The 23,919-nt window shown below is 37.9% G+C and overlaps 1 protein-coding gene across 1 annotated transcript in view; it reads right to left on the bottom strand.

Annotated features, from left to right (window-relative positions):
• DENND5A (DENN domain containing 5A) overlaps nt 1-18,707 on the bottom strand; it is a 52,123-nt gene extending 33,416 nt beyond the window's left edge. Inside the window, exons 1-5 of the mRNA XM_026070663.1 lie at nt 18,677-18,707; nt 15,670-15,741; nt 14,947-15,056; nt 13,561-14,221; nt 6,605-6,792 (exon numbers count right to left, since the gene is read on the bottom strand). Of these exons, the coding sequence (XP_025926448.1) occupies nt 6,605-6,792; nt 13,561-14,221; nt 14,947-15,056; nt 15,670-15,741; nt 18,677-18,707 (1,062 nt within the window). The remainder of the gene's footprint in view (nt 1-6,604; nt 6,793-13,560; nt 14,222-14,946; nt 15,057-15,669; nt 15,742-18,676) is intronic.
• Nucleotides 18,708-23,919: the final 5,212 nt, after the last annotated feature.

The raw sequence follows: 23,919 nt of genomic DNA, 5'->3' as shown, positions 1-23,919 counted from the left end.
AATGTAGGAACTTCCCAAGACCCTCCTATATGCATGAGTTTTAATCACCAAAGAACTAAGCCAGCAAATGTTATCAGGAATACTACAGGCACTTCCAGACACTAAGGAAATAAAGCCTTGAAACTAGGCACAATGCCCACCAAACAGTGCTGAGGGAAAAACAAAAAACCTTTAATGGGTCACAAGCTGTCTGAGAAACGGCAAGACAGACACATAAAGAAACTCTTCCAAGAGCTGAATTGTGGGTTTTTTTGTTGTTTGGGGTGTTTTCTTTCCCCCATTCTCAAACTCTGTTTAATTGATGTCATTCAACTTCCCTTTTTTTTCAGTGATTATTTTAGCTTAGCACAGATTCAGCACAAAACATAACTCTGGCCGACCTGGTGAAGCTTGGGTGAATTATATCTAGAAAGCATTTAGCCAAAAAGTGAGACAACATTAAACTTAATGTAGACAGATTCTGGTCTTCTCCCATAACACACTGAAAATAAAATCCTTGCCAATGACAAAGGCCAAAACTAAATGCTTTGTAAAATTACTTGTAAATATTTGGGCTCATCTGACTAATGTTTTCTTCTAACAATTAAATATCCTTTCTGAACAGTTTCTCAAGAGCAATACACACAGTTTAAACACTCTAATCCACTAATGATGACTACTTGCCATACAACTTACTGTTACATTTCTCAGTATTGGCCTTGCATAGATACCTAAAAAGTAAATATGCAAGTGCTGTGCAGCAACACTCTGAAAAGGAGTAAAGAATATTTTTGGAGACATTCTACACTTATTCAGTGCCTGGTTCATAACCCATGAGACAGGACTACCTAGAGCAGCATAAACAAAGGAGATACAGTAGAGGGCTTAAGACTCTCTTAAGTCAGGGAAACTTGAGGTCACCCTCAAAAACTGTATAAGCACTTCTCCTGACAAGGCCACATTCCTCAGAGAACAGAAATGGCTAAGAGGCCTCGCTTCACAAGCCCTTCAAGAAGTACCAAATCAAAGGTCTAAAAAATGAAACCCAAAGTAAATAATTGCCAGCAACAGAGAGCAAAATAGTAAGTCCTACAATGCGGACACTACGGACACTCCACTGAACAAAATACTGGTGAGGACAGAGGGGCCCTGCCTTTGATTTATTATATACAAACAAGAGAAAAGAAACAGGGCCTATTCATTATGAAATCACAGCCAAAGTATTTTGAGTACTAGGAACTGGGCAAGTGCACAAAGTAGAAAAAATAAAGAAGTTCTTTGATCAAATGAGTTTTAGTCATGTTGTTTCTGGAAGCAGAGTAGTTGAGTGAGCTGAAGGCTTCATAATTACACCTCTATGGATACACTGACCATCATTTTACACATACAAAACTAAATTATTAAAGTGAAATAATGGCAAGGTATCAGCAACAAGTTTAAGTAGTGATATGACTGAAAGAGCATCTTTAAATTAGTCACTTGTTATCTGAGGTCTCTAGAACACTCAAATACTTTTTCATTTGCTGCTGAGGTATTAGTTTTCTCACTAAAAGAAAACCTCCAACCACTACATCCCAAATCAATAGCAGAGTGTTAAAACAGAGACATGTAACATCATCACACAATGAAACAGTTCTCCTGGGACACTATACTAAGGAACAAGGGTGTCATATCCCAATTTTAAACACTTGTCTTTCCCATATGGAAACTTTCATAATCACAAATAGCAGGGTTTAAAGGTACAAGTCTTACAAACCTTAGAAATGTGGATGCAAGTAAGTCAATATTCCTATATCAGATGCTAAAGCCTGGTCCCATGAGGTCAACAGCAAAACTTTCAGTTGGCTCAATGGGCTCCAGACTACACCCATCAACTCCAAAACCAGAAGACAATTGTAATTCTTTAGTTTGACCTCCAGTACAATAAGGGCCAAAACCCCATAGACATCCAGCAATGCCTGAATGAAGCCCACATCCTTCCTTTCAGTTCCATTTACAAATACAGAAGGAAATGATTTAGGTTCTACCAAAAGGACATCTAAGGAGAAACAGCTTATTCACTGAACAATGAGTAAGCTCCCCACCCCATTGACATCCTAAAGAGAAAATACTTTCTATTTTAAGCATTAATACATAACTACATTGTATGCAAATGGATGCCTGCAACAATGTAGAGCAGCAGTTCTGATACCACAATCACCACTGCCCGAATTTTCTGTCTGGCCCAGGTGCTCAGGCTACAGGTTGCATACAGGTTTTCAGATCCCCTCCTAGATAATCTGACTGAAACATGATTTTGACTACATTTTCTGCTCAAGCACAGTGTTGAAAGACTCAAAGCCATTCATCTACAGCATTTCTACAGTATCTATCACCTTTGTGCTTTATGTCCAAATCTTGCAAATAACCATGCACTTAATGCATACAAATCGTGTGTGTGTGTGCACGCGTGTGTGTGCGCGCGCGTGTGTGCGCGCGCGTGTGTGTGTTCCTAAATTCTAAGGAAAGCTCTTGTGCCATTCCTGCAAGCACATGGTGACCTTTTGCATTTGTTAGCACTACTGCTTTCAAGCCAAACCAGAATTTGTGATAGCTGCAGCTGCAAGCTGTTTTCCATCAGAAACATGAATTTAACTACCCAAGTGCTTGTTTAACACTGAAGTACAGGAAAACTTAAAACTGAAGTCTGTCAATAAATCTGCCATATTATCAAGGATGTATCACACCAGTGGATAGTGTGAAAACGCTTACAAAGCACTCCTTATCATTCAAAATAATTATCTTGGTCAGGCTGATCTAGATGTGTTGGCATCTAGAGGAAAAAAAGGTTTTTAAAAGATTTTTCTTCTCTTCTAAAACACACAAAAATAAAAGATAGCATTTATTACAGATTAGCATAGACTAACATCTTTTAAATAGATAAAATAAGAATACTGAGAATCTATATCTTTCTTATATTAGCAGAGAAATGAACTGTAGTTTTTAAATGCAAAAAAATCCATTTTTAATTTTTCTCAAAGAGAAGGCAATAGGCCAATATCCTTGGAATCACTTTGTCAAAAACAAGCTTTTTAACAAGATACTATTTTTGTTTGATTTAACAAGTGCTGGAAGACTCAAATTTTTCTCCTTTTCACTCAAATTAATTTCCACCATTCTCTTGAATTAGAGTGGTGAGATGCACACATGCAAATCCAGTAGCATGAAATGGCCGAGATTAACTTGCCTGTTAAAATTATATTGCAATGGTATTGCAAAAGTCTCTTTAAAAGGAAATTCAAAGAGACAACAAAAAAACCTGTCTCACTTTAGTACTTGCTGCGTTTGTGATCTGCAAGACAGCTAGTTTAACCACCTTTTTGATCAATTTTACCGATAAACAAACCACACTTTGGCAGCAACATCTGAAACAGCTACATGTTCTTCTCTTCCCCTTCGATTTCTGCAGAATCTTATTCTAGTGCCACTTCTGCCTGCCCCCTTTCTCCCCCGAGTTCCTCAGCGGCCTCAGATGCAGCTATTAGTGAAACCACAAGGACAGTCATACATACAGAAAGAGCCCTCAGCAAAGCAGAAATAACTTTAAGCTTGTGCTTATGTGTAAGTGTACTGTATTCACCAATACGTACAAGAAGCTCAACCCTACAGTAAGTCTTGAGTCTCTTCTCCAAATTTACTGGGACATAAGCAAGTCCTTGGTGAACTTCAATGAATTTGCCATCAGACACCCTTTTCTGAAGCACTCAAGGGTTAGTCTAAACTTGAATTTTGTACTAACATAGCTAATTTGCTAACGACTTTAATCATCATCTGCCAAAACATGAAGTTCGAGGATACAGCTGGGTTTCCTATATAGGAAAAAACAAAACAAACAAACAAAAATTCCCATGGTAAAGCATTCCTTCAAGCATTGGCTGGGACCAAAACATGGGAGACTGCCACCATAAGCAAAACAAAACAAGCCTCATGGCACATAAAAGCAAGACTTAACTCAACAGCTGCCTGACTTAAGACGAAGTATTTTCACACATATTGGCCTAAAACACTTTACAAGCAATTAGGGCAAGACTAAATGAAGTCTTTTAAAAACTTCATTACAAAGTGACAATCAAGAAGCCTACAGTGACACTAAGGCATCCTTGCTGTGTTAGGTAGCCATATTATATTCTTCCACAATGCCCTTCAACTGAGAAGTGATAACGACATTTTCTGTTGAAGCTCACTTTTCTACTGCTTGTCCAAACTAGATACTACTTTAATCTCAGCTGTTCCATCTATCCATGTAAATGGATTAGCATCAGAAAGATACAGTTTATGCAATTTCAAGACAAAGTCAAAAACTCAGATTTTTTTCTGCACAACTCAGAATAAATTAGAAAGAACAACTCTTTCTATATGCTTTGCAATAAGCAAGGAAAATTCTGATACTTACTGTAGCTATGAATCAAGCACCTAGAAGCAGGACTTGGAAGCGAGTTCCTCATATAAGCCTGAAAATTTCATACAATATCACATACATTCCAAACTTTGGCAATAACCAGCATTATGTATTAATATCACTTTTGTTACTGACAATAAATTTGTCTTTAAGTACAAGTAATAGAATCCACATGTCCTCTTTTACTGTTGCATGGTGGCACATTTTATATACTTTCCTTGTCAGTTTCTACATTAGGAATTAAGTAGAGAGCTTCTTTGACTCTTCAAATTAAGGTTATCTGAAAGCCTAATGATAGCAAAGKCAAATATGAAACAGTCAAGAATCTACCCCTCCACCTTCCCATTTGATCTATTTTTTAGATATTAAAAATGCTATCAACTACCTTTGTTTAAACTTCCAAGGTGGGCTGATAAAGCTCTTCAAAAATATGTACCTTTTAAATTAATTGAAACATCCACTCAAAATTAAAAAAAAATAAATGTTAATTTAGTTGGAAGTATTATAGTGATTTTAAAATGAGAAAATTCTCTCCTTACAGAAGGAGTACAGTCTTTTAAAAATTTGTTATAACAATGAAAACATCTATGGCACATTAATACTATGCATACTCCACCCAGCTGCCCTCTATAAAAAAAAACAAAACAAAACTATATTTGTTAGCCCTGTCAAAGCACCCAAAATTGTGTAAAAAGTAGTAAACCAAAGCAATAGACCGTTTTCATAGCAAGAACATACATTACTCTGTTATTAATGATGCCAGTGCATAAAGAGAGAGGGGAAAATAAAGAAATCAAGGGACTAATAAAGGCTTTAGCAGAATAACAACAACAATTTGAAGAGAATTTTTCCTTTGAACTTGCCAGGAAAAACAAATGAAAGCTATCAGCACATCAGCATATGGTTTTGAGCAAAAAGAGCAATGTTGGCATGGTGACCAGACTGGAGGTTCACAAAATTATCTTGTCTTTAATTTCATGCAGCTTTTTAAAGAAATTTTCTATGTCAAGCTATGTTGCAGCACTGCTTGATACTGAAAAATCTTTCCCCCCATCATATTTCTGCTTTTCCAGTAATATAAATGACAATAGAGGAAAACAGACAACCAGAGAAAGTGACAGAGATTATAGCACTAACAGGATTCTGTAAGTAGCATGTTTTCCATTATTTGCCTGTTTCCTCCTCTGCGAAGCTACACCGACACTAAGGAGCAGGCAGACTAACAGGGGCCGGAGCTGTACTGTCCCACAGCTAAGGACTCTGCAGGCACTAGTTTCAGCTTCCCACAGGGCTAGCTGGTAGAGCTGTCCAGCTTCTTGACAGCAGGCAGCCAGACCATATCATAACAGTCATATAACAGTTATTATTATATTATAACTGGCTCCTGCAGACATGTCTTGCGCTGCCGCAGGTAGTGCTCAACCGCTCTTGGTTCCCTGACCCTCACAACCAACTCTTAAACTCTCTCCTGCCAGGTCCCCAAAAAGAATATTTTTGATGCTAGAAGTAGGGATAAAATAAATAAAAACAACCTCTAAGCAGTCTTAATGTAGTGCCAGCCTCACAGTATGAGTTGCAGAGCCTTCAGGGACCATTTGCTCTGTTTATACAGTATCTGGTGTTAACAGGGCCTCGCTCCAGGGGAGGACTTCCTGAGCATTACCACAGTTAACATGAGTTTGCCCAAGTAGATGCTGACATTTTGCTGCAGAGTGAAGTATGCATTTCAGAAGAAAAACTTGAATAGTTTTCATGCAGACATCTGCCAGGCTGGTTCCAGGTAAACCAACCCCAACTCAGAAATGCAGTGCAGAGAAACCCAGCCTACTGCTGCATAGCCAGGAATCAGCCCAAGCAGAGCATGGCACTGAAGCCAGTCAATAAGTCTTGCTCACTCAGCACCACACAGAAGCAGCTGTGTGGCTTTTTGGCCCAAGCTGGTAAGTTCACACTGCACTTTCCTGTACCTTCATAGCATGACTGGGCTGAATAAATTGTCACTCTGTGGTGTCTCTACCACAGTCTGTTTTGCAGCACAAAAATGTCCTTTCTGTAATCTCACTGCAAGAATACCTTGAATAGGAACTTCACAATGGCTGTTAGAGGTATCATTAATCCTTCAGCTCATTTCTCACTTTCCTCAAAGTAACGTACAACATTTAATCGGTTGAGCCAAGCTCCTCTCACCTCTTGAGGCAGTTCCAGCTTAGACCTGTCATCCAGCCCATTAGAGTGCAATCCCATCAGGTAAGGGACAGGAGCATCTAGAAAATGAAGGAGGGAGGCTGGAAGGATAGGAACATATACATGCTGCCACTGAAATGGAAACATTAGTGCTGTGATGGTCTCTGCCACAGTCATCAGTCTCTGATAATCTGAAAAAGAGCAAGAAAAATATTTTTCACAAACATATTTAAGTAAATGAACTTAAGTTAGAGAAATAAAAGAGAGTTTGCCTTAAAACAGAAACCACAAAACCCAGCGCCAGCTGAGCAGCATCTTTAATGAAAGCCCAGACTTGTGCACCGAAACACATTCTGCTGAAGCAACAAAGAGAGCTGAACACATTCTACAAGTCATATGGAAATGAGCAAATTAATTCTTGGCATCCATTAGGTCACTCTGCTACTTATACAAGGGTTATACAGGAACACCATTTTGAATATGGAAATACATTATTTTCTCTGTGCTTCTATCTTTCTATGGAAGCCTTGGATGAAACCCAAGGCATCTGGTATCTCTGAAATAAACATTTTTTAAATGAGTGTTTAGACTTCTATAAAGAATGCTGCACAGTAGGCAACCCAGGACTGGGACTGAAATAAGTGTAAAAAAGAAAAAGGATCAGCTTCATTTATGCTTTGCAATGTAGGACCAAAGTCTCAGTTTTCCTCAAAAGTTCAAATGTAAAAACAACTTATTTCCTTGTAGAATTTAACAGCAGTGCTAACTGCACCTGTGCAATACGCATACCAAAAGGTGGGGGGGGGGGTTGTTTGTTTGTTTGTTTAATTCAGCAGCTGGTGTCTAGAGCAGTTAACAGAGCAGTATACGAGGCCAAAACCTCCACCTCCTCTTTTATACTACAGAATCATCTCTAATGATTTTTGATATATATGCGCCATATAGGAGGCAACACCATAAGAACTCAAGAGTGTGTTGTCCAATTCAAACAACTGCTAAAATATTCAGATGGTTTTACAGCAACCAGGCTGGAAAGACTATAAAAGAAGCTCACAAGACTAAAACAATTCCTACCTTGAGTCAAGCTATAAATACAGTTCAAGCTGTAAATATGGGATCCATTTCTCATGATACTGCAAAAATATTTATTTCTAGCCAAAAGTGGAGGGAAGAAGGGGGGGAAAAAAAAAAAAAAATCAAAGGGAAGAGAAATCAGTATCCTTTATAAATGTGTGTGTGCACGGGGGGAATGTCTTCTCCTAACGCATTCATAAAACGCCAGACAATATGAAATTGTGAAAGGCACCTGAACACGCAGATTCAGCTATTGAGGTTTCTGAAGTGGTTATACACTATTGTGGAGTGGAGAGGGAAAGCTGGAAAATAACATTTGCTCTAAAGTAAATGCTCCAGAGAAAAAATAAGATCATTTGTGCACTATCTCAAAGTTATGGCTTTAATTCTCTCCTTAGCCATCCTCCATTCAAACTTCAGGTGGCAGAATACAGAAGGCCAAGAAATTCAGTTCCTACCATTTCATGACTCAATTTGTTTGAAATCAAAGTTGCAAACTTTGGGGTCTGTGAAGAGCACCACAACCCAACAGGAATTCAGCACAATTTTTGCTAACTTCAGTCACAATTTTGCAATCTAGGTTTCTGATTTTTCATTTCAGATCAAGCTGTGCCAGTGAAAAATGTTGCTGCACAGAGTTATTTGTCACTGCCCCACACCAGATCCACTGTTCAGGTGCTCCTTCAATCAGAAGGAGCTGGGATAGCTTAAACAACTTAAAGTCTTTACTAACAGCTCACTCTGACTGAAGTAAGTTGGGGAACAACCCAGCAACCATGCCAGCTGCAAGTTGGAGGAGACAACCATAAGTGAGGGCGGGCCAGCAGGCGGTAACCACTTTGAATAGCAAAGTAGTTTGTGAAGTGCACATCTACCCCCCTATTCTGCATGGACACCAGGATCTGCCTACAGTTACTCATTGGCTTGCTGCTTTAATCACAGCCTGACTGCAAAGAAGTGATGAATTAATTATAAGCTTTGGGAAGAAGAATCTCATTCCATACTCTATTTTCTTCAGATTTAAAAGGAACTTTAAAAGTAGCCATAGATGCACAAACATTTCAGCTGGTTCATATTCAGCTTGTTTATCTGAAAGAACAAGTCTCAGAATAGAAACAGTGATTTCCTACTACACAAAAAACCCTGTCTAATCCTGCTGGCTAATTTAAATACAAATTCTCTCTCTCTCTGTCATTATGCTAACTTTAGTATTAGCCTTTCAAATTAATTACAAAGCAACATCAATAATTCAGATTTCTCTCCACTTAGCAGCTACCTCCTGCAACTGAGTTATCTGAAAATGCAGCTCTTTGATCCTGGAGAGCCACGTGACTTAAGCTATTCCAAACTATTTGGCCTGCACTGTCACAGTCTTCAAGTAACAATAACTACATTCTGCAGGCTTTATACAGTTTATGAGCTTTGGCAAAAGGACAAAAGCAAGAAGTCTTCAAGCATGAGTTAAAATAACTGAAATGTTTTCTTATGCTATAACTATCCAGAGAGGGTGTGGGGTTTTGTGTTGTTTTTAAAAAAGAAGGAAGCAGCACACTTCTGGTACCAAAGCATTACAAGGGATTTAAAAATAAAAAGAGAAGGAGGAAGTGTTTCAGCTGTGGCATTGCTCTTATTTTGGAACTGGGATGTGCTTAGCTACGGAAAGTGTTCTGGTGCAAATAAAACCTAGGTACTTTGCCTTGTATTGGACAAGAGCACTGATAGGAGAAGATCACTTATAGTATACTAGCGTGCTATTTGCACGGAAATTACTTAGCTGATCAATGTGCAAGGACTAAAATCCGCTCCTTTTTATACATGGCCACTTGCTTTAAGAACACAGAAAGGGCTGATCTGTTCTTCTAATTGCTGTATGTAAAATATATTAGCCCTTACTGTTCGTATGAGAAGCAGTTTACATCAGTATTTATCTTTAGCTAGTATATCTAGACATTTTTGTTGATTTGTAAAAAGCAAGCAAATCCAGAGAAGACAAGCAGAAGTGAGGGGTCTTGGGTCTAGAAGGAGAGGAGCAGGATGGGAAAAAGGCAGCAGCTGTAAACCCTACAAAAAAAGACCAAGACCCATCACTCCACACCTCCACTCTCACATCACTTTGCAGAGAAGCCTGTCAGAGCCTACAGGAATTCTTTGACTTGGTCAGATTCAAAACAACCAGAGGACTGTGTTCTGGAATAGCTTTCCCTCCTAATCTTCTTTCTTCAGGGATCACAATCAAATATTGCTAAATTTTCCAAGTAATTTCCAGTTTGCCTGCAACTCCCACATTGTTGCTTTATGGCAGAGATAGTTGCCCCAACAGCGAAGGGCCTTTTTCATAGATCTTCAGAAAGAATGGGGGTAAAGAAGGAAGATGTGCCATCTGCCAGGATTAAGCCCCTCCTTAAACAGAAGGGACACAAAAGGGGAAGAGTTGCATAGAGAGTTCACTGTAGACAGGCAAAATGCAATACAGTTCAGCTATCAGAATAAAGCACTGCCTTGACCTAAAGTTTCTTTTTAAGCATACCTGTTCATAGCAGAAAATATGGTGTAAAAGAAATATTTTTCAAGTAGTTGTTCTAAGCACAAGTATTCAGTGTCACGCACATTTAATTGGGCCTTTTATTTCAGAAAAAAAGTGTAACTGCAGTAACAGCAAACTGTCATCAGTAGGAGCAGTGGGTTGAAGTACTTCCAATTCATGTTCACTTCTGTGCCTGATAAGCCGATTAAAATTGCCTGCATCAAGCAGCAAGTTTCCTAAATCACCAGAGGCATGGGAAGAAAACCGCTTACCTAAGTGATTACGGAGTAGGTCAACACAGGATCAATATTGAAAAGAATTAAAACTAAATCTCCTGAGTGAACATCATTTAGAGCAAGTGAAAAAAAGGAGAAGAGTGATTTAAAAGCAAAGCAGTCAGAGAAATACTTAAATCTACTCAAAAGTGGCAGCAGACTGCAAATACCCCGAAAAAGAAAACTAAGACCATAGTCTGTGGCAGTGGTGCATTTTATTTTTCATTTCATTGTTTTTAGCTGCTTGGAAAAGTGTCCTCCAACCAGATTCCACAGCCGTTGTAACTCAGTGCATGCTTTTCAGAAATGTTCTTGCTGCTCTACAGCGAGATACAGAATACATTTATTTCACAGATACAGTGGCAATATAACTTGCAGGAGTGCAACCCAGCTCCCACAAATGCATTAAAAGCATATTCAGTTATAAAGGAAGCAAAGCAAAACAAAAAGAGAAACACTGCTAGGCAAAGGTATAGATAATCAGAACCTCAGTCAGAAGTTCCATTTTCCTATTGGTAACATCCTTTCAAGCATCACAGCAAGCAGTCACTTTACTAAAGCAATTTTGTAATTCATTGCCATGTAGAAGAAAACACTCAGAACATCACGGTTACAAAAGACAAAAAAAATAGACGTTACAGTAAGAAAAAGTTGACTTTCAGGAATTTAAAATACTTCCCACTCCCACTTCAAATAATAAAATGAAGTACATCTGTATTGAAAGCATTATAGTAAGAGTCCTCAACTTGGCTGCTGGCAACTCCAGCAGTCTGCAACAACTTCTGTTGTTAAATCACTAGGAGTTTTGACAATATGCTGAATGAGTATTAGCACATTGCATCAGAAGTGGTTGTTAAGAAACACCAGGAGGAAAAAATAAAAAATAAAAATAAAATAAAAATAAAAAAAGTCAGAAATTAGCTTCCTTAGAAAGTAGATATTCAAGAGAAGTTAAAGTTCAAAAAGACATAGCTACTATTACTAGGAATGCATTAAGTGCCACAACTAGTTTGCCAAAGCTGAAGGCCAGAAGTCAGGAAACAAATTCTTTTTCTACTGGAAAAAGATTTTTCACACAGAAACTATTGGTGAAAAGTTATCAACTGAYGCTAGACTCTTCTATTAGGTGTACAGCAGCCCAACTCAGCCAACGTTTGGTGCAAGGTGAGGGGAACAGTGGAAGCAAACTGTCATAAAGATCCAGGCCTGCAGGCCTTATGTTGCATTAATCCCTTCCCTTTAATTTCCATATGACTGAGTGTGTGCGACAGAAATACATGTGTCCATGACCTATTTTAAGCTACTTAAATTAGCCACTGGTCAGACTCTTGGAAAGAGGTGCCAAGCAAAAAGGCTGAACTTTTTAATGCAACTTGGAAAAAGAACTCAGTATACAAAAAAACTAACCCCAAGTGAGTCGAGTGAAAAAAGAAAAGAGTACATATAATGTGATAGTCTGAAAGGGGATCAAGGGACACCATTTCAATATGCACGCATTGCTTTTCTTGTAGTGCTTCCAACAGGCTAGGCACACACCTGTCACAGGACCTAACTCCAGCATGACTACAGGCCAACTTGATTGCATCCTTTTTCAGATGGAAAGTTGATGTTTGAATCATCCTTTGGCGGGACAGAGAAACCCACATAAACTCTCTCTAAACCTCAAACATACAAACACCTAGCCCATTTCTGGAGAAACCACAGAAAGAGAACTTTGTCTACTAGGCAAGTATTTCTAGTTACTAGAATAATAAGCAAAGCAATTTGTTTTTTTAATCCAAAATAGTAACCATTACGGAGTGCACTAAGTGGTTTTTTTTTGTTTTTTTTTACTGCATTTGAATAACTATAGTTCTCCTCTGGTAGTTAACAAATTGAGTTTATACAGTGCAACACCTTGGACATAATGCTTCGTTGCCATAATGCAAACACAATATTTTGATCACCTTGACCATACAGACAAAACCCATCTTTGACTTCAGCCTATGCATTCATCTCAACAGGTATACGCATCTGTATTTCAGATACAGATGCACTGAATTCTGATAATAATTATAGAATATACTTTATAAATAGTTCCCATTTGTATTCTGCATGTTTCAGTGATAACTCAATAGAAGAAAATATTGAAAACTAACAGATGGAAGTAACACCATGCACTATCCCACAATTAATCTTAGGGTCTTCTAGGTTTCTTTGCCATTACTATACAATATAGTGATCAAATTGCAGATAATCCATCTACTTTAATCCACACCATTATGGATGGGTGGGTTTGCACTAACATTAGCCAACTTAGGACAGAGAAGAAAAGGAATTATCTTCTGGCCTAACTCTGCATACTCCAACTCTGTTACAGTAACAGGATGTGGAGTGAGAAGCCCAGTGGTCCCAAATCAACACAGCAAATGGATTATCACTACCATATTAACTGATAAACAGATGCTAATTCAGCTTAGTTGCCACCCACCCTCTTAAAAAAAGCCTTTATTTACTTGACTTCAAAAACTGTTTAAGGCCTTAACAGAGATTTGGGATTTAAGTTCATTTGAATCAAACTTTTTTGGACAGTTTTCTTTTGAAGCCACAACTGTAGTGCAACAAATGGAAAGTTATATTTGCTCCATTAATTATTCTTCCTAACCATATATAATCAACTATATATCTTCTCAAAATGCACATGTAGTTCAGCAAAGATAGAGGAAGAATTCAGCTAAGCAGCTGGAGAGGAACATGGGAGAAAGAATAATGCTCTATCCAACAGCAGAACTTTTTCCAGAGATAACAATAAAGAGGACAGGTTTTCTTTTTCTCTTACCAGTCCATGAATATGGGAGACTATATGAAAGCCCAAAACTTTAAATTTAGGTGTCTAAAAACAGAAGCCAAAGCAAAGATCTCTTGGAACTACAGAATTTTTCTTAATATTAAAATCTGCACACAGCTCTGACTGTATTAATATGCCAATGACACTTAAAAAAAAACCAAAAGCTGTAGTAAAGTGTCATTCAAGAAATAAATGAGAGAAATAAAACCCCTTGTGCCAGTACAACTATGAGATATGAAAACAGAAAGCAAGTACTCACGTTGTGAATAAAGTAGTATCTGAAATTCCAAGAGGGCACAGGTAAAGAGCTGAACCACATTTTCTACTCCAAGCAATTCGAAAACTTCTTTAACCGGAAAATCAAATAATGGTAGTTCATTGGTGCTTGGCCTCTGGCAGATAATGGGTCCATAAACACCTGAAAATTTTAATGACCTTCCTGCTGGAGGAAGAGGAACCTCATAGAGAATATTGTAGATGTAACTTTCTAAAGGTAGAGGTGGTGGCTGAGGTGAAGTCACTGCTTGGTGAAGTTGTTCTAGTACTTTCTTACAAGCTTTCATGAAAGACATCGGAGCGATCAGACAAATGCACTTTGAGACATACAGTGTGTCTCTGCTGATGTCATACGAGTTAAAACGCTGTAGCTTTGAAACAGAAGTGCCATTGCAGTCTCCTGTGCTGCTGCAGCTATCTTTGTCATTTGTGGGTGGAGTATGAAAAATGTCATACTCAGCATTGTGCATATGATACAATGTCTGCATTGCACTGCAGATCTGTTTGCTAGTAACTTCCTCAAAAAATGTGAGAGAAAATCCAAATGTCCGTGAGCCATCTTCGCGAGTAATAATAAAAGAGTGGAACTGAGGTTCTCTGGAATCTGCTTGTGTCTTGAAAGCAAGCCCTTTAGGCATACATAGCTACAACAAGAAAGGGGGGAGAGGAGAATATTATTAGTTAGAACACTTTTCTCTCCCTCTGCCTCCAGAAACATTGGTTAAAATAGGATTTAGAATCCACAGGCTGCCATCACATTTCACTTTAAAATTCTATTGAGCACTACATTACTGCATAACACAGTACTGCAAAAAGTTATAAAAACCAAAGGAGCACATTAAAAATGTTGTATTTGGTTTTTATTGAAACTTATGAGCATTTTGTTACTAATCTCAATAGGAACAAAACAGCAAAATTCAAACCTGCATAAAGAAAAATATTTTGATCACTAAGATTGGAAACATGACAGAGAAAAGTGACATATTTGATCTGAATTAAGAAATCACACTGTATTCCAAATAACAGGAAGAATCAGTGTGCGAAGAAGATTCGTTAATCACAGACTAATTTATTTCTGTGCCAGGTTTCTAGGCTGTAATAAAAGAAGTCACAAAAGAACAAAAAACTGGCCTACAGACTCATCATATTTAAGTTTTAACTTAAATTTCTTCAAAAAAAAGTAGTAACCTCATTAAATGAAAAGATGTTTCAGCCTACACAATTTAGAGCAATTCATAGATATCTGCCCAATCTACACCGGACTTTGCACTGCAACTTTTTTGTCATGAAAAATACAGACAGATGCCTTCAACTGTTAAGGTAGATTTGTGGCTTAAGAACAGAAGCCCTTGCATTAAGTGATACTGACCATTCCCACTGCATCCTGGTCAAAAGGGTTCCATTCAACATTCTCAGGATAGCGAGCAAGAACTTTGGACTTAAATGTGCGTCTTAATGGAGTCTGTTCAAAATTTTCCCCTGCAGGTAAAAGAAAAATATAGAAGTAAATATTTCATTCTCTTTTTAAGCACAATCAAACAAGGCCAAAAAGCAAGACATCAGTAGGTAGGTGTGAGGAAAAGTGAATTAAGTGCACACAGTCCCTTTAAGAGAAACAGAAAATGCAAGACAGTTAGTTAAGCATGTAATCAAACTGCAGAGATTAGCAAGGATTAGCATTGTAATTTTTTTGTTATTACATATCTGTGCTTTTCCTGAAGTGTGACTATATTAATATGAGTTTGTAGATATTACAGCAAATCTCCAAGCTACACTTCACATATTTCAGATTCTTGTTAAAGCATAGCTAAAGCTTAAGTTTCAGAGGAATCTCTATTTTGTTACTGAAGAAAAGCACAAATAGACAAGATGCAAAGATGATGCAAGTTTAAGGTAGACATACAAGTGGCATTTAATTTCTTCTTTGAGACTTAGGAAAAAATGGGTATCCACCATCTAGTACAAAAATTAGCTGTAAAGAGAGAAAGTCTAGAAGGTTAAAAGATCAAGAACCATGTAAATGTCGATGAAGACAGCGTACCAGAAGAACCAGAAAAAATGTGCTTTTTTCCCCCAACACCTTTTCCTTTACCTTCTGTTGCACTTGAAATGAAACAGCCGGCACCATCTCGGGTTTTAGAGGCCTGTATATACTGGCATAAAGCTATATAACAAATAAAAACAACACTGCATTATAAATTTCATACTGTTGACTATAATTATGTAGCGAGCACAAACGAGAAAACATAAATATTTTATATAGAATTAGCATACATAATAGATATTCTATTCTCCTAATACGTTTTTTTATACACGTTGATGGTTATTTTACTGAATGAGCTACAGAAATTTCACAGTAAACATTTCAGATATATATTTCTTGAAGGAGAAGATCTATGCGTGTGACAGCTCACAGCTCCTGTATGCATAACCACAATACCAATCCAGCAACAGTAATTAGCTACCTGTTAAATGATGAAAGTTTTAGAAGTATAAAACACTCCCTAAAAGCAGATGATGAAATTAATCCCAAGGACAAGATCATTTCAGGGCCTATAGAATCATATTAATTTGAGTGGTATGGTCATAACTTTTCACTGAAGAGCAGACCTTGTCCACACACTTGAAAGGTGTGTTCAGCCTTGTTTAGCCTCTCAAATTTCCTCAAGAGCGATGGTCATCCATAGTGATAGCACAGAACTTTCTGCAGTAACTCCTCTAAATGTGTAGAGTTGATTAAAAATAAAAAAATCCAAGAACGGCCTATCTTAAAATAATCTTTACTATCTTACTAGAATGCAATTAGCAAAATGAGCATGCAGCTGTTGACAGCTGCACCAACAATCAAGCAGAACTGCATGAAATCACATGCTTTAAATAAATCAAACTATTTCAGCAACACCTGCAAAAGGGAAAACACACACTTCAACTCCTCACTTATTATCTTGCACATAGCAATTACACAGCAATAGAAGTTGATTTCAGAATTGGTTGGGTTTGTTCTGTACTTTTACAGTAATATTTAAAGTTAATTTCTAAAACAACTTAGCATCCTTATTCTGTGCAAGATTTACTTCCACAAAGTAGCCATATGTAGAAATAGTTATAACACCAGCTATAGACAATAGAGAACCTAACAAATGTATTACACGAGAGTAAACAAAAATTTGTTCCCATGGAATGCTTAAAAAAATATATTTCAACAGTTGAGAAGTCACATAACCCTGGATTTTGTTTAAAGAACGTGCCTTAAATATTACATCCAACAGGGAACTTATCCTGAATCAGGACCTAGGACAGATCTTGCAATACCTAAAATATTCACATCTATTTTGTTAATGCCCCAGTTTTTAAGCAGTGAAATTAAAAGAGGGATTTTTTCGTCTGTTTTTAAAATCAAGAACTCAACCGATTTTCATACAAAACTATTCAGCTACATTTTTATTACTTCTTTTCTCTGAACAAGGATATTATTGAACACAGGCAAATTTGGGAAAATTAAGAAAGTATTTAGAGAGGGATATTCAGGAAAAAACAGAACACAACAACACTGAAATATAACCATCCTCGGAAAGATCAGAGTCAATAACAGAAGACACTTAGGAATAACATCACTTATGCAAGGGCTAGAAGTACATTTTCAAAAGATGAGAAAAGGCATTTAAAGAAACTTCGAATCTCTCAAGAAGGCAAAAAAAAAAAGAAAAAAAAATCACGCCACATCTCTTCTTACTGACACAAGCACACATGCATTAAAAAGAGTCCTCTGTAGACCAGGTTTTAAAAATAAGTCAGGAGGTTTAACATACCTACTATTTTCTATATTTACATCTGTGCAGATGATGTAATGTCAGCTTTTAGATAATTGAGGAAGAAAATTTCCTCCTGAACTTGGAAACGAGAGCGGCGGGGGGAAGAGAGCGAGCGGCGGGGGGAAGAGAATCTGTAACTGAAGGACCTTCTCATTAAGATGATTAATTCTGCAAAATGCATGATGGCGCTCTGCACATCTGATCACAAAACACAACACTGTATGGATGCTACTTAAAACATATTCTAAGAAGTCTTGCTCCATCTCCTCCCAAGAGATTCTTTCCAACAACACAAACTTAAACTTTTTAGCCCTGAAGTCTGTCTATAACTTAAAACAGCCAACATTAAAGTAATGAAATTGATCTCTGGAAACCAACCATGTCTTTTGAACCACATCCTTATCCAGACAGAAGCATAAAGCAATACTTACATGCCTTCCTATAATTTATCAAGTAATTCGGCTATTGCACAGGCACTGCTCTTGTCCGAGTACCTCCATACTACACTTCTACTCCCAGTGCCATCCTGCTCTGATTTCACATTTGCCCTCCTGTCTTCTGCATGAGCACAGTGCTAATCTTTTCTTTCATGGCAGCAGGTCTTTCCATCTTACGGCTATCTCTTTTTACTTCACTATATTACAAACATGAAGGTTCTTACAATTGGCCTTCAGAATGGGAAAACTTGCTTTCAAAAGGAGCTGATGGGGCAGGGAATCTCAAATGTTCACTCATCACTTCATCTGTGCAAAGTTCAATCCAGGAACCCAAAGGTGACCCGTGTGATTCCAGGACCATGGCCACCTTATTTCCTTGACAATGCAACTGATGAGAATTTGAACACTAGTAGGCCTATTGCCTAGATACCCCCTTCACTTCTGCTACTGAACAGCTAGTGGTTATCCCTAGATATCCACCAACAACAGACACAAAAAAGAAAAATCCACAAACAATACCTCTACCCAGAGCTGAAAAGCAATTAACCCTAAATTCAAGATCAGTTCAAAGCTTCACCCCCCACCCCACCCCACAGCAAAACACTAATTGTTGCACATCTCCAAGAGGCAAAATTAATTCAGGGTTTTTGAACCTGTCTCTGTGTGAATTAGACACATCTGATTAATGCCATGCTAACTGAAAGGGTTTTGATAAAAATGAAGGACACTAGAACAGGCTTAACAAATGCACGAAACAAATTCATCATTAAAATAGACATTGTTTTATTCAAGAACTGATGAAATGAAGATGCAAGAGAAGATAAACTGATAAAAGTATGATGTACCGTACAAGGTTTTAGAACATTTTCAGTCAGGTCCATGTTCTCACACTTACGACAGACAGCTCTCATCAGATCTTGCTTTTCATAAGGTTCCTGTCTCCTAGCAGAACTATGGCTAGAAAGTGCTTTCCTTGTTGATCTGAGTTACAGTAAAAGTCTTTAAACAAGATGATTTATCTACAAATATTTTTTCCCATTTGTACAAGTTCCACGTAAAAGGGATGCTTTTAAAAAATAAACAAACTACTTTGAAGAAGTTTTTGCCTGCTGAAGACTAAGGAGGCCTTTCAAGCACATTTGACAATCCTCACATAGTCATTACCACTCAGGTGTTTGTTAAAGTACGGAAAAAGCTCTACAAAAAACGAAGTTGCAAACTATCCCTGGACTACAGACTCGCAACTAATTTGGACTTCAAGCAGGAACAGTAACCAAATCCCAAACCCAGATTAGCTACAATTATAAAATATTTGTTGAGAATTAACAAACAACATAAAATCCACAAACACAGAAAATTCTGGGAAAAAAAAGGAGTATTTCAGCTAGTTTCAGGTCAACATGCTTCTCAACATCAAACCTTTGAAATAATAAGCCTCCCATTATATACTCCAATATAAGTAACATCACAAAAGTGAAGAGAAACATCATTGTATTAGGCATTGCACAAATACACAAGACAGGTAGAATAGAGGCCCTGTGTTAAGACCAGCAGAGGGAGGGCAGTGAAGCAGATAATCTCAAACCTTGTCATTAGAAAAACAGTGTATGTGGGATCCCGCTAAAAGTAGAACCAATGAAATGATCTGGATTAAAAATAAATAGGCAATGAAGAAGGGGTTAACCAAAATCTATGTTTCACTGATCCGGTTTAGCTAACACCCCCCAAAAGCGGCTTTGTTAGCATATAGGAATCCCCCAAAGGAGAGGGAAGCAAGGAGTAAACCACTGAGAAAGAGGCTCTTAAACTGGTTTCAACATTGAAGAAAACAGGGGATTACAGCAGAGTTTTAATAACCCACATGGGTAACTGCATAACTCCTAAGGCACTCCTCCTCCTGCAACCACAGCCCAGCTTGCCCACCTACCGGCTTTTGCCCCTCTAGGTAATAGCTTTGTTCAGTATCACCAGGCACCATCCAGCTTCACAGTATATCCCAGGCTTTGGTAATACCCTTTCCATCCTCTCCTTTCATTCACACTTCATCAATCCCCTAAGACTCCACCACAGGGTGAAAAAGGAGTAAAGACACTGCCACAGTCAGTGACTTGAAAAAGATTTTATCAACCTGAACTGTGGCAAAAACAAGCTATTTCCATTGCTATACTATGTAGGCAGACAGCCTCATTACAGTCCTACATGGCCCTCTCCTTGTTATCATGTAATTTAAGAGACAAACAAAAAAAATTAAGTTCTTCGCAAAAATTTGCTCATTGAAAAGGAAGTCACTAGCAAGGACTTGTCTCTAGCAGTCTCCTTGGCTGAGGGATTTCCTGTACATCAAGAGCTGCCCCCACCTAGACTGCTGGCATGGCGCATCTCTTACTGTTGCATGTAGAGCTCAGCTCAGAGCTCTCTCTCAAACTGAAGTAAGGTACACTCAGTATTGACCTGACTAAATCTGACACAAAAGACAGATAATTCTCCAGCCTCTCCCTCCTGCTTCTCTTCCAGTAAACTCAAGCTGATGGATCACATTGCATGCATAAAAGAAACTACAAAGCTTTTCAAGAGGACCAAAGAAGAGTTGAACCATGTTACATTTAGTTGGAATTTCTAGTTAAAAACAGCCCCTTTTCACGGCAGCACTCAAGCTCACACCGCTCCTCTAACAGCCATCTAATGCAGTTTGCCATGTATGGAACCATAAGGCACTGACAGACTTCCAGTTCTAATGTTAGCTGTACCACCTTAAATGATTCCAGCCTATGTGTCTATAATTCGGGCTTCCTAATTACAAATGCATTAGAACAGCTAATGCGTATACGCCTTTGAACTAACAACTGCACCTCATTTTAATTCAGTGATACTTCAGTGAGTCACTTAACAGTGAAGGCAAGCCATATCACGATGTAGATCTGTAGTGTATGCTGGCAGCCTCTCTGGCTCTCATTTTTTATTCTCCACCCTATTCTTGCCTGCATTAGTTTTTTTTTTGCATCTCACCATGCCAGCAGAAGACAGACATGGCCATAGATCAGAAACGGAACTTAAACTCAAAAACAAGATACTGCATGGAGTTTCAAAGTTGTGGGACACAGCACCCCTTTGGAAATATCTGCATGAAACTATCCATACCAATGAATACCACTTTCTTAAAAGTGGAGATATCAAAAAAATGTTACAGAAACCATAGTAAAGCAAAACATACTTCACTTCAGAAACCTGAAAAACACTATCTACCAAGCCTTCCTCAACTTTGATGGGGGGAAAAGAGGAGACAATCTGAAAGCCCTAATCTCAGCTCTTTCCTGATTTACCCAGAGAAAAATCTGATGAACTGCCTTCCATATTCCTCTTGAAGAAAAGATAGTCTTCCCAACACACTAATACAAAAAAAATTTGAGTTCTACAACTTGCATATTCAATTACTTATGACTTTCCCATCCCACCAGTATATAAACAATTACAAGTTTTTAACTGAAAAGTGGATTTACAGTAAGTAGAAAAGACGAAGATTTGAATTCTCAAATAAATAAAGACTAGTCCCTTTTGAAGGACTGGATATTCAGAGTTAAAACACTACCATTACCAAACACCGCACACCCACCTCTCCCTCTATTCCCTTCTCTTTTTGCCTATGCCATTTGCAGAGTTGTATTTACAACCTGAATGAATCACAGGGGAGAGCAATTCTTGGCTGGTGTCACTATTATTACCTGCATCTAACCATGGTAATTGAGAACATATTTCCTGTCAAACCATCATGTGTGGTCAAGAAATATGCTACACCAGCACTGAAACTCTTAACATATACACAGTAAATCCAAGCTATGTCTGCCAATCAAATACATTCACACAGGTAGCTTACGGCAACAAAAGCCACAGGTATCCAGATGGATTGCCTGCAGTTTTTTAGTACAAGTTTCCAAGAAAATTTTTTCATGATTGTAGCAGGTCAACTTTCCCTCTTAAGTAGCTCATTTCTTTGCAATTGGCTTCCACCCCTAGGATTCTTTTTTGTCTTGTCAATATAACATTCTTCTTTGTAGCCTACACCCTGCTATGAAAAGTTTCTATTCATGAAACACAAATCTATTTAGTACAGAACACTACTGCATGGCTTAAGTTGTCCTCAGCAAATCAGATGAAAAAAAATGTTAGGGATACTTTGCAAAAAAAAAAAAAAGTTTTAAAAATTGAATCACAGCCTTCTGTATTTGCTATTAATTCACTATTTGCTTTTAGAAAATGACTGCAGCGCTACAACTTTTCTTAAAAATTATGCAGGACTAGCTTAAAAAAAAAAATCTTTGAACAGCTATTCGAGAGGTAGAATCTGGCTCAATTTTCCCTCTATAATAACAAAGGGCAAGTCAGAAGAAACTACCCTAGTTACCAGAAAATAAGTCTTAAAAAACAAAACAAAAACAAAAAAAACAACCCCCCCCACACACACATGAAAAAAAACCCAAAAAACTGAATGGCCATGCAACACTGATTTTTTAAAGAATTGTTAATACTGCTACCTTTGTTTGTTCACCAAGACTGCTGATCTGCTCAATATAATTACTAAACAAAGACAACCGGAAAGCCTATTGATTCCGATTAAGTGGTTCATTGCTTTCATGCTGCCAGGCAGCTTTTTTTTTTTAATTCCTGTGATACAGTCTGTTATTCACCCAGTTCATTCAGTCTTGAAGTACATTTATTGTACACATAACATTTTTGAATGAAAAATTTTATTAGAGATAGCATGTGACCAAAACATTAAGTCTATATTTTCCACAGAGACACGCTTACAAGGATCTTTTAGCATACAGAGGCTGTATATGCAATTCCTGCTGCCACTAAAACAAATAATCTCTTATGACTTAATAAAGTAAATATAAAACAGCTCAAACATGAAACAGTCATAGTGCTGTAATTAAACAAACAAATAAGAACAGTAAGACTTTGTACCAGCAACAGAAATTACGAGCCATGCACTCAGCTTTCTTCTGCCATGTGGCATACTAGAGAAACTGGATTTAGGATTCACATTCACATTCCCTACACAAACCTATAGAGCCCCTTTACCTCTGCACTCTCCATACCATGGTTCAGGGATGCCTGCAGTGGTTGAAACCATCCCAACTTGTGCAGGATGGGAGCTTGAGAATGGGCTGACTACGACAGACCAAGAGTAGGAGTTTTCCAAAGTGTGGGTTGCAATTCAGAAGTCAGGCAACAGGAGGGTTTGAACAAGGCAGGTATAATAAACATCATCCAGAGAAAAGCCTAACCACCTCATTCCTGCATCTACACTGTGCTTTGAAAGACTACATAGCAAACCAGACTGGGGGACTGATCTTTTCAAAAAATATAAATTTATATATAGCTAGATGGATATAGATCTATGTAGATATATACAGATAGATGAGTAGATATATTTTCCTTCCTATTTTGAAGATTTTCTTTCCCAAATGGATCAGTTCTCCCATCTGGTTCAGGATGTTCCTATACAAAAGCTTCCATCAACACAGCACAGGGGCAGGAACAAAAAGCCTGGACTTCTGGAACTCACATTACCAAAGAAATTCACACAAACACCGCCTGAGAAATGAGCATCTTAAGTGGTGCCATGCATCAAAAGAGATGACCCTGAACAGAGGCAGTGCCTGCAGAATGTTGAACATCACTGCCTTAACAGAGCACAAGTATACTACCCACAATAATTCAATAGGGTCCATGAATACCACCCAAAACTACCAGGAGGTTTCAAATACAGATGTTATTTTATGGTGTTCTGCTAATCCTATCCTACTTTCAACAAAAAACATAGTAAAGCACACAAGGCAGTACTGAGGTGAAAATGGCTATCATAGGACATTTTGAAAAGGATCTCTCTCATTCTTGGGTTTTAGGTGAAAACAGAGCAACTGCAATAACATGCCAGTTAAAGGGTATAACACAGGAAAAAAAGTCTGAACCATTTCCAAAGGTACAAGAACGGCAGCTATCTGCAACACTTTAAAACAAAGTCTAATCTAAAACCAGCTAATGTCAGAAACAGCAGTAGGAGCCCCTGTTCAGCTAGCAATCATGTTCACA

This window comes from Apteryx rowi, unplaced genomic scaffold, assembly GCF_003343035.1.
Source record: "Apteryx rowi isolate R43461 unplaced genomic scaffold, aptRow1 scaffold_107, whole genome shotgun sequence".
NCBI lineage: Eukaryota > Metazoa > Chordata > Aves > Apterygiformes > Apterygidae > Apteryx > Apteryx rowi.
The sequence above is the reverse complement of the archived record's forward strand: the minus strand, read 5'-3'. Positions and strand labels throughout refer to the sequence as shown.